The sequence below is a fragment of the Oreochromis niloticus genome, linkage group LG12 (genome assembly GCF_001858045.2).
Source record: "Oreochromis niloticus isolate F11D_XX linkage group LG12, O_niloticus_UMD_NMBU, whole genome shotgun sequence".
Taxonomy (NCBI): Eukaryota; Metazoa; Chordata; class Actinopteri; order Cichliformes; family Cichlidae; genus Oreochromis; species Oreochromis niloticus.
In genome coordinates this window covers 25,098,373-25,110,602 of record NC_031977.2, presented here as the reverse complement: position 1 = coordinate 25,110,602, position 12,230 = coordinate 25,098,373, and the positions used below count along the sequence as shown (strand labels likewise).

The 12,230-nt window shown below is 39.5% G+C and overlaps 1 protein-coding gene across 3 annotated transcripts in view; it reads left to right on the top strand.

Moving 5' to 3' along the window:
* msh3 (mutS homolog 3 (E. coli)) overlaps window positions 1-12,230 on the top strand; it is a 60,924-nt gene that overhangs the window by 26,904 nt on the left and 21,790 nt on the right. For all 3 annotated transcript variants that reach the window (XR_003213134.1, XM_005473467.4, XM_003451102.5), the window contains exons 18-20: window positions 148-255; window positions 2,626-2,740; window positions 3,197-3,354. Coding sequence is in view for 2 of the 3 variants with exons in the window: in XM_005473467.4 (XP_005473524.2) it covers window positions 148-255; window positions 2,626-2,740; window positions 3,197-3,354 (381 nt within the window). In the remaining variant the exon portion in view is untranslated. The remainder of the gene's footprint in view (window positions 1-147; window positions 256-2,625; window positions 2,741-3,196; window positions 3,355-12,230) is intronic.

Sequence of the window (12,230 nt, the reverse complement as noted above, 5' to 3'; positions counted from 1 at the left end):
AAAAAAATCTGAAAACATGCCAGTCTGTGGTTCAGAGGTATGCCTCCACAGCTCTCAGCCTGCCAGAATTAGTCTGTTTTAGTCAAGTACACCGTCAGTGCTGTCTACTCAGAACACTTCAAAATCTCTTTTTCTCTCTCTCTACAGTCAGTTTGGGGAGCACTACCACACCATGAAAAGGGCTATTAGTCACCTAGCAACCATGGACTGTCTCTTTTCATTGGCTGAGGTGGCTAAACAAGGGGACTATTGCAGGTGATGTCCTCTCACGATGACCATAAATATTGATGTATGTGTTTGAGTATGTAAATTGGTTGTGTGCATGTGTTTTTAGGTGTGGGATACACTGTATATGTATGTGGTTCGGGGTCGTGTCGTGTCCTATAGTCTCAGACAGGTTGTGTGTGGGTGTGTGCACCCCGCTCAGCAGTGTGCTCTGCCAGAACTCCAACATCTCTCCCACTCACTCACTCTTTGCCTCTCTCTCTCACACACACACACACACACACACACACAGTCTCACATACACCTTTATGCTGTGCTACAAATTTCTGTGTTTCAGGGTTGCTTCTTCTCATATACTGCTACCTCTGGCCCTCTTTCCATTGTATTTTTATGTCCTACTTGTCATTAGTTTCTTTGACTGGAAATGTTACGTTTTGTGTGTTAAAGTGGATATTGTTGGCTTTTTTAATCCATTCAACCAAGAAATACTCTAATCCAACTTGAAAGAGACTCTATTAACCAAGAAAATGAGAAATAAATTAAGAAAGCACATCAGACACACGGGAAAAACTAGTGCACTCCCAAATTTGTCTGCAGCCTCACATCCGTCAGTTTGACAGGAATCTCTGCCATGTGTGGTTTGTTATTCTCTTTCCATGTGGGACGTAAGGCTCCAACTTGTGACAGCCTCCCATCTTATGCATGTACCCATCAGAGACCCATCTTTTGTAGCACTGCTAGCTTAGTCCTCATCAATATTTTATTTGGTCTGAACATCTTCCTCTTCTGTCAGATTATGGCGTCCATCTGAGGGCAATCTGTGTTATCCTTTCAGAACCTGTAATAGCAATTCTTTGTTTTTATTCTATGGGTGATGTTGATACAGGCAGTTCTACTCTACTTTTCCATGTGTGAGCATTTGTTTGGAAGGAACATGTCGCATATGTGACATCCATTTTGGAACAACTTGATTGCTCGGATGTCATTCTTGGTAATGCGCCAGATTCAGACCGTATAGGAGGATGCACTTCACATTGCTGTTGTAGAGTCTTATACTGTGTCTTCTGTTTGAAATCGTTGGATTTCTAGATGGAGCAGTGCACTGCTTGCACCCTGTGCCTTATTGTGCTATTAACGTTTGTTGTGTGAACATGCCAAGGTCTAAAAAGGTCTTTAAGGTGATTTAGAGTAAAGAATGTGGTTGTCAATGAGTCTGGCAAGCGATTTTCTGTGGAACTGGCTGCCCCAGCAAATTGAGCCAAAGAGCAGACTGTTTGATACAAAAAGAACCCCAAAACGTAATCAGCGGAAATTAACTCTTGCAGCTGGTTGGTGTCAAAGTGCATGTGTAAGAGAGGGACTGCACAAGCTGGACAAATGCAATGTGCACGGGAGATCTGCCAGGAAAAAGTATTTGCTGTCCAGAAATAACATTAGAGAAAAACTGCAATTAGACGATCAACATATAAGCAAAGCAACAGGACTTGTGGAATAAAGTGCTCTGAACTAATGAATGGAAGATGAAGAAAACAAGAAAGATAAAGGGTCGTTGTAACATGAGATATGTTTGGCACAGACCTAATAACGTTTCAGGAAAATGGTCCCATACCAACTGTGATGCACTGTGGATTGAATGTTATGTTTTGGTTTTGCTTCACTGTCTCAGACTCTGCAGCTTGCAGTCATTGATTCAGCTATGAATTATGCATAATTTCCAAGTGCTTTGAGATAATGAGAGGCCATCTGTCCAAGAGCTGAAGTTGAACAGGAAGTGAACATATCAGTGTTGTAATAACCCTAAGAACACTAATCTACCTCTAGAAGGGAAAAAATGGCTTGATCCACATTGAAGTGTTTTGGGAGGATTTGTCGATGCAAGAAAATCCCGGCAAGGAAATGCAAACATCTTACAGCTGAGGTCAATGAGTGGTGCACAATTATGCAAAGTGCCAGCAAGAAGTTATTTGTGCTGAAGGAAAAATTCTAGTTTTTGAGCTCAAAATGCACTCAGTCTTTCAACATAAGAATATCCACATATCACGGATATGTGGATATTTTCTATTGAATAAATGATGAAAAGAAGCAGTTTTACTCTTGGTAAAGCAGAACTTCCCAAGTTCCCAAATGATGATCATTTTTGTTTTGTTTATAGTTTTTAAAATAAATAATACAGTGAACATAATTAAGTGTTGTATTGATTTCCACTGCAATCCTAGATAGTAGAATATATTTACAAAGTAACAATATTCTACTTTTTTAATTTTATTTTTAATTATACAGATTTGCCTAAACAAAATCTTTGTCAGTACAGCTTAACATTTACTCTGTACATATTTATCTTCACACTCTGTGTGGGTGTGGGTGTGTGTTCACACGCCTAACTGACTGTTCTGTTTTTAGGCCAGAGGTGTGTGACAATAAGCACCAGATTACGATCAGGGATGGCAGGCATCCTGCTATTGATTTACTGATGGGAGAGCACAACCAGTATGTGCCCAACCACACTGAACTACAGGTAAACACACACTCTCACTCACTCACACACACACACACACACACACACACACACATACACACTCTCATACACAGGCTCATTCAGAGAACTTTGAAGAAAAAAAAAAGCCAAGCCAAAACATACACAGACATTTGCCTGCTCGCTAACACACTGAGACCGTGCTGAAACAAAACTGCAAAGGCACACAGACTTTGTCTTACACATGAATACGCACATAGACTTACACGAAACCACACAGATACATGCATACACACATGCTTCCTAGCTCAGCGCTGGAGTGGGTGTAGGTTAATCTTGTAACAGAAGCACAAGCCAATAGGAAGAGAAGCCAAGCTTTCAGTCCACCCACAGCTTCAGCTGTGCAGGACAGCATGCATATATCTTTTTCTGTCTCTCTTCTCATTTGCCTTCTGTCTATGTCACAGCTATTATCCTCTTCTCTCTCCCTCCCTTTAGGGTGATGGCAGGAGAACAATGATAATCACTGGGCCTAATATGGGGGGTAAGAGCTCCTACATTCGCCAGGTAGCTCTTATCTGTGTAATGGCTCAGATGGGCTCATACGTCCCAGCCTCAGCGGCCTGTGTGGGCATACTGGATGGCATTTACACCAGGTACGAGTACAAGCAAAAACTTGTCTGTGGACATATTTTGTCAACCATGCATCACAGTCATATAAGACACAGTCACTTTGCAGGTGTGTAGTTGGGATCCAAAGGTGAGCCAATTTAAAGATGGCTGCAATCTGGCAACTTAGTACTAAGTAAAGGGAGCTGAAAGTAAAAGTCTTAGTTTTTTCCACATTTTGTGAGTCTGACGTTACAGACAAGAGTATAATATCTAAACTACTGTAGAACTAAAGGAAAACATTAATATGTTACTTTGTGTTTTGAAAAGATTGTCAAGAAATAGGAATACTTATTAACTTCTTTAGAGAAATGCTGTTATTACAACATTGGGAACATGTCTTAGGGCTGTTCGATATAACGATATATATCGGATGACGATATAAAAATGTCTATCGTTTCATTTTACGCTGTCGTTTGTTTCGTGGTGTCGCAAAATAAACTGTTTACGGCAATATTTTTTCATTATTTTGATGGTCACTGTAGTGGCTATATTAATTTCCTAAAGTTCTCTCTTTCTCTTATATTTAATATAACCACACTACAGACGGACAAGCGCTTGTTTTTATGCGTTGTCGTTAGCAACAATGACGGTAAAACCACCTCGTGTCCGCTTGTTTATTTTCCACATAAACCTTTCACAATAAAGCTCAAGATCCTGTTGAGACTTTTCAAAATAAACTGAATCACGTGAAAGATGCAGAGTATTTACGGATGAGAAGCAAAAAAGAGCCGTCAGGTGCTAAAAAATAAACCTTAGACTCAAACGTTAGAACAGGCTTTTCCCCGCAGCACGCTGTGTAATAAATACAAAGAAAACGGCGGCCGTTACAACTTATGTCTAAAATGTATCGTTTCATGCATCAGTTAAAACACTCGACTCCAGGTACGCGACGCCCAGCTGGAAACACTTCACGCAAGTCGAGCTGCCCGACATTCACAGAATTTACAGAAAATGTTACATTTTTGTGATTTATATCGTTATCGGACGATAGATGTCTTAATATCGGGATATGAGATTTTGGTCATATCGCACAGCCCTATGTCTTTGTTTTATTGAGAGAGTTTAAATTGGCACTTTTCACACACTTTTTCACACTCTGCAAATCATCTAATGAGCCTGACTAGAGTCTATGGCAGACAGGCAAATAATATTTCTGAAAATAATTTTCTAACTTTTCAACTTTGTCACAGTCTGATTTTATTGTCTTACTAAAAGAACAAAATAAAAAAGCAGGAGATGAAGAAAAGCAATCATTTGATTCAGTTTAGAAGGAAAATGGACACAGCTTGATTTTTTTTTTTTTAAGCAGTATCTCAGTGACATCAGTGCATAGACGTTTGTTTTCCTCCTAAACGTGTTAAAGATGGAAAAACCATATAGACTGGCACATTAAAGCGGGTTAGTAAATATACATGTGTAATACCAAGTCTGCCATATAAAATCGCACAACAAGACAATTACGGGGCGGTGTTTCTTTGAGTGGGTTGTTCTTGCTTTGCCTCTGTTGACAGTGAGATTAGGACAATGATCCTGAAAGCTCTGACTGAGCACAGTTTCACTTCTGAATGCTTTGTTAGTACAATTAAACAAAACAAGTAGAGGTTACCGTGGAGACGAGTTGACAAAAAAAAAAAAAGTAATCGAACTGTTACCCTAAAAGCACGTGAGCTACTGTGTGTCACCTTCACTGTCTGTGAAACAGTCAAGTTTATTCATAGGCCAGACAATCACACTTATCCCTTCTAATCCTATTTTTTTCCTCACTGCACAGGAGGAAGTGTGTAAGGGGGAAAAGATGAACTACAGTTGTATGACAATGCTGGGTCTATTGTTCCATCAGTGGTGTATAGTAGAAACCCTCGGCAATAAGGTTTTGTTGGAGACCTTTTTTTGTGCTGGTGATTATTCTCATTATGAGGAGAGTAGCAGTAAGCTCTGCGTTTAATATTTAGTCCTGACTACATGTTTAAATGAAATAGAGGCCAACACACAGTCTCCATGTTCTGCCTGTGCTGCGCTATGTGATTAGACCTAATGGCTTGCAGATGTGTGTAATTGTCTTTTTTGTGGCTTTAAGCATGTTCTTAAGTATTAACCCAGTGGGAGCCAGAGACAGCAAGTGTGCATGTGTCTGTGTGTCTGTGCATGTGCACTCTTAATTATATCCTTGGGAAAAACAGTCTGGGGTTTTTAGGTTTCACATTAGCCTAACAAGGTGATTTTGACTGGTCATTACATCTGTAAGTGGACAGTTTTGTTGTCATTTCCTGGGTTTACAGTTATCACAGTGATGGATTTGGTGAATGGACAAAAGGACCTGAACTGATACACCTGGTGGTTTATGTACAGGTTGCCATTCCATGAACTAAAGACAAAAAACAAAAAGATGGCCGTTTGATTAATGCCCTTTGATAACCCTTTACGTGGCTTTCAAGAACACCAGTTTTATTTTTGTTTTTTAGATACCTTGTGCACCATAGATTTTATTAGCCCTCAGCTGTAAAACGCTGAAGGCAAGCGCACAACATGGACAGCAAAGTTTGTGAATGCAATAACTCTAGAACAAAGCGACAAAGGGCTTTCAAATTGTTGTCATAGGTGTATCGACTAAAAATCTTGGACGAGTTCAAATCTTAACGACCTCAACCTCAGGGCAGGGCTCTAGACTAACTTTTTGACATGGGTGCACCGGTACGCCTAAAGTTAGGCGTACCGGCACAAAAGTTAGGCGCACTCAAATTTTTCAACCGCATCGCTTAACACCGCAGTTTTACATGTGCACTTTCTTTGGGGGGAAGTCCATGCAGACAATATTCATTTCTAAATGATTAACTAACAAACTTGTACTTAAATTGCTTTGTCAATATTGTAGAAAATGTTAAACTTAATCATCGTCTTGGCCTCCTCTGATGACCTGTTTGCTGTTGCCTGCTGCTGAAAGGCAGTGGGGACAGGGGACACTTGGGCAGTGCATTTATTGCAGCATATAATGTGTTTTCTGGATACACTGCTGTTTTTTCAGCATTCAAAGATTGATGGCACCGTGTCAGAGCTGGCTGTGAATTTCAGACGGATCAGTCCTTAACTTAACACAAAAGTTATCAATAGTTCTTTTCATCTTTTCTTATTACCCACAGCTACATCCACTTCTGTCAGGCCTAGGCTACTCACTAGGGCTGGGTATCATCACTGATTTCTATAATCCATTCGATTCCGGTTCTCAAAGTCCTGATTCAATTCAATTTAGCCTCAGACAGTCAGAAATATTATAATTCTGATCATTTGTCAGTACTGATACACATGAGACTTCATCAGAATTGTGAACATCACAGCAGATGCCTTTGTGTCAAAGTAACTGAGAAAAAAAACCACAGAAAAACATGAAGGAGATTTTCCTGGTCTGGCGTTTTATAGCAGATAACCTTAAAAATATTCTGCAATTTTGCATAATTTTAAGAAGTTTAAATTTCTTCAGTATTGAACAGCAGAAATTAGGCTTTCTTGTCTGAGGTCATTTAAGTGAAAAAAGAAAAAGAAAAGAAAAAGACAGCGGCCGACAGCGCTGTAAACAACGGTAGACTGGTGGGTAATAAGCGAATGAATAATGCAGAAAACAGAGATTTGAGACGGGAAACTGTTCTTGAAGTACACACACACACAGAGAGAGAGAGAGAGCTGTGCATGAAGTGTGATTTTTATCGTGGTGGAAGCAAAACAGCAAAAGTAAGAGTGAATTCATGACAACATTGATCAAATGTGAAGCGTAGTTTGCTGCTTCTTTTGCTGCTGGCTCGGCGAATTTTAGTTGGAGAGACAAAACCTGCAGCTCAAAATCTAGCGCAAAAAAGACAGAAACACAGCGTGGACCCGACGCATCAGAATCGCTGAGCTCCGACAGCGTGTCCGTGTGCGGGCCGTGGGGTGAGAAAGCCGAGAAAGACAAAGCTGATTCTGATGCGTCGGGTCCGCTCTGTGTTTACGTCTTTGTGTGGAATCCATTAATGAATCGATATCGCTTTATTCAAGCTACTCACCTCTCTCTTCCAACTGCATTTTCAACTGGACCACGGCCAATCAGAGAGGTCCCGCCCCTGACTATCTCTGATTGGTTTAGTCCACGATAGGGGCATAATGTGTGTCTGTTGTTGACCACACGGAGAGTTGCAGAGATTTTTTATTTTTTTTTGTTACCCAAAAATATTTGGTCGCACTGGTGCGACCAAATATTTTTTTTAGTCGCACCACTGAAAAAATTGGTCGCACTCTAGAGCCCTGCAGGGTCAGGTGAGGTGAAATTTTCTGAAAATCTTGCGAATGTGATGACTCAAGAACAAAGTGACATAGGAGTTTCAAATTGATACAATACTTGTATTTACTAGGAGGCCGAGGGGTACCAAAGGACACCTCCAGTATATTTTATGTTCTGTGGCAATATTCTGTGATCAACTTAGACTTTGTAACAATTCTATTTTTTTCTGTGCGAGCAGCTCTTTGAACGAACTTGCATGCATAACATGGTCTCTGCACCTTTACAGCAGTAATCATGCTACAGATTTTTTTAATCATTACAGTTAATTTTTTAAAACTAGTTACTGGCTTGCATTTTACTTGCAAAAAACAAATGAACAAAACCAATAAAAGGCAATTTTTAAGAGTTTGAAATAATTGTCCTGTCTCGTATACTGGGCCTTTGTGACAAATGTCAGCTCAGTTTCAGGTAAGGAAGCTGCTCTAAAAGTATTTAGATCAGTCTCAGGTCTTACTGGTGCATGGAGCACAACTGGTATAAGATTCTTAAGACCAGTACAATACAAAAAATTGGCCAGTACTTTTTTTTCTTTTAGACCACATAAACAGATTTTCCTAACATTTGTTCATTTGTCTATTTATGAGTCATTATAAAGATAATAAGACGGTGCACTTATTTCACTTACTACTCTTATTACACTCTGCTTTACTGTAAAGTTATTTGTGGCATTTCAAACATTGTTGCCAACTGTGAAGCGCCCTCTGGTGGACAAACTCTGTAACAGCAGCACTCATAACATGCTTGAAGGGTGTTTCTGCCAGCTTGTCTTTACTCTTTAAAATGTAGAATTTATCGGTTGTTAAAAACCTGCCAAAATCTTGGCAAACGGCTTATATCTGTTGATATATTCGGTGTGTCGTTGTATCAGTCAAGCTGATGCTATGTTTAATATGAGAATCTACCTCTATAATACATTATAATGTATATGACAAAAAAATAAGGAAAAGTATAATGGGCCCATTTCAAAGGCACAACAAATATTTTTAGGGCTGAAATGGAAAACCCTAGTTTTGGATTACAGATGATGCTTGTTTATGGATAAGACTTTTAAACAAAGGTCAGTTAGCGTCAGCTTTAGAGGAGTGAGCTATACACCAGCCAGTGAAGGTCTATATATAATAAATTAGTACAGAGCTGTGCATGTGTTTGACCGTGTGTGCCTCTGGTGTTTAGTGAGGTATTTGATCAGGGTTGGGGGTTAATATACTCCCCCTGATTCAAACAATACAACTAAGAGCTAATTAAGGTCCACAGGGAAAGCACACCCTCATTGTATAATCCATCCTCTCCTCACCTCCTATGTAACCGCTGTCGTCCTATCAGTTTCTAATTGGACTACTCGGCCTCTCTGTCAGAGAGTCTAAGTTGCTGAGGAGAATCTGTCTTATGATAAACGCTCAATCAATTCCCACTCCTGTGTCAAGCATAATAGGTGCAGCACTGGGAATTGCTTCATCTTTTGTGTGTGTGAGAGATATTATGCATTTATGAGTGTGAAAGCGAGCCAGGCAAGAGCGAGAGCTTGAAAGTTTTACTTGAGTGACATAAGCAGACTTGTGGGTTGGGGATAATGAGATGGTGCGTAGGTGTCTAATGGGATATCCTGTCTGAACTGATCGAGGTGATTGATTATCAATGAGGAGAAGGAGAATAATCTGGATTCTGCTTTAAAGCTGTGTGCTGCCTCACAAGAGTCTTGTTTGAATTTTTCTGCCCACTCCACTAAATCTGTGTGTGTTTTTGTTCTTTTGCAGACTTTGGTAGAGTGACTTTAGCAGCCTGGAGTGTGTGTCTGTGTGTGTGTGTGTGTGTGTGTGTGTGTGTGTGTGTGTGTGTGTGTGTGTGTGTGTGTGTGTGTGTGTGTGTGTGTGTGCGCGCATTTGTTTCCAAGTGGCTGGCAGATGCATGTGTGTGTATTCGTAGGTGCAGCTGCTGTGTGTTTTCTTGTTGGTTTTTAGTCCTGAAGGTTATAGAGCACATTCATCCATCCCTTCATGGTTGTTATGGAAACAGCAAGAGGAAGCTGAATGTAAAACTGTATTTTGAAAAGACCTTTAATCGACCATGGACTCCTAGCAGTGATTATACCGTATTTTACACAAATCTTTCTCACGCTCCCCTCCCTTCTGAAAGCGCAGCTTTTCTGCATTTTTCTTTTTTGGGTCCAGAAATGTGGATATCATCTTCACAAGGCCTCACAAATGGCACCGAGTGTTTTGCTGCCAACCGGTCTCTGTGCAACATCAGCACCTTTGTGGGTGTACACATGTTGATCCGTTGGAAAGATGCTGTATCCTGCATCGACTCATTTGTTCCTATGAGTTTTTAATAGTGCTGCAGTGTCAGAGAGCCTGTGCCATCTTGTAGGCGGTATACAGAGCTGGTTAGGCCTTTTGTTTTCTATAAGACCTGGAAGGTTTAAATCACACAGGATTAAATTCTGCAGAAATCCATGTAGCAGAATAGTAAGGCGAACCCTGAGAATAACCTGAAATAATTTACAAAATATTAAGCGTTAACATACTTGTATCAGGGTTTTTTTTATATTTATAAAAACATGTATTGTTATATATCTTTTTCCGTGCGGGGATCCCATTGGCTTACACAGGGTGGTTGTGTCTTCTGAAGTCCACATATGCAGTTAGTTCTTCAACAATGACACATTTGTCCTTGTAGTTTTGCCCCTGTACACCATCACAGTGGATTTTCAATCAGACAAACAAGGAATGATTGAAGTGCAGGTCTTTAGGTTTAATTCAAGGAGATTTTAAAAAAAGAAAAGGAAAAAAAGTGCATCAACTGTTTCAGCCACAAACTGAATTTCAGCCATTTTTATACACAGTCCATCTTTTTCAGAGGCTCAAAAGCAATTTAATGATTGATTGACAAGCATTTTGATGGGCACCTGAGGTTTATTCCTTCATTATTCCATGAAAAAAAAGCAGATAAAAAATATTTATTGGATTCCAAGTGTTGAATTTACATTTTGCAGCTTTTCAGTGGACTCCTCAATAATTGATGAGCTGATGTTTATTCAAGTGAGGAAGGCAATTCTTTGGGTGAAACAATGCAAAAACTTTAAGATTTGCCAAACCTTCTGTCTGGTAGATTCTAATGAAAAAGGAGGCACACACTGGCCTGAAAGACCACAGAAGATAACTAAAGTGCACGATGACAGACTTACTTCCACGGATTAAAAAAAAAAAAAAAAAACGGCAGCTAACCAAGTGAAGAAGTTGTCAGGTTGGGGTACAATCAAGAGATGCATTCAGGTAATGTAAATACTTGGCAGGAAAGTGCAAACCACTGGTTCACCTCAAAAACAAGAAGACCAGAATAGACTAGAAAACATCAAATCTTTGATCAAATCAAACTGCAATAAACTTATTTCTGAATTATGAGAAAAGCATAAAAAACAGAAATGCATCATGATCCAAAACCGTATCACATCATCTGTCAGGCATGATGGAGTTAATGTTATGGCATGGGCATGTCTGGCTGACAGTAGGTCTGTGTCACTAGTGTTTATATATGATGTGACTGCTGATAAGAAGTAGAAGGATGATTTCTAAAATGCACAGGGCTGTACTTTCTGCTCAGATTCAGTCAAATGCTCCAAAATTGTTGGGGCAAAGCTTCCCAGTGCAAATGATAATGACCCAAAGCATACTGAAAAAGTAATCCAAGAATTTCTCCGGGTAAAAATATGTCAGTGAGGAGTTATCGTCATTAAATTGTTATGTCAGACACACACTTCTGACTGTGAGAAACCTCTTTCACCCACTATTCAAATCCTCTGTTTTCAAGGGGCAGCCAATCATCATGCAGTGACAGAAAGATAATGATGTTGTTGCAAAGTGAATCCTAATAATTTGCATTTAAAATTTAGATGTTTGTCATTTTCAGTGGCAGGGAGGCAGCTCCATGGATCTCTTTTGTGGGTGCAGTCTGTTCCTATCTGTTTTTTGATCAGTCATAGGAAAGGAAGGCTCAAACAAATATGTGAGTCATTTCATTGGTGCTGCTGCTAGAATTCAATCACAAATCCATGTTCTTGATTTGTGTTTGTCAGGAAGTATTCAGATATTCTGATAATTTTTTAAAATAATATAAAAAAATCAACTACTTCATGCATTGCTACGATTACTGCTGGAATTACTAATACTCAAGAAGACTCAAAACTCAAGAAGAAGTTTATTGTCATTTCGTATGGTGTTACCCAGCCTGAAACGAAATACTGTTTCTCACCAGCCTCTACAGTGCAATAAGCAATACAGGTTAAAAAGAATAAATACAGTTTAAAAAAACGAGTTTTAAAAAAGAGCAGCAAAAAAGGCATAAATAGCATAAAATCTAAGTTCTAAAACAAACTCCAGTCACATTCGTTCGGGTACTACTCCAACTTGAGAAACATTGCTATAAGGAAACAAAAAAAGAATGGCAGCGAAATTCTCCCCACAGACAGAACAGTCACCCAGCTTTGTTAAGAAGAAATCGACTAAAATCCTTTCCTGAAATACTGAGTCTGTATAAAAAAAAAATGGGGCTAAA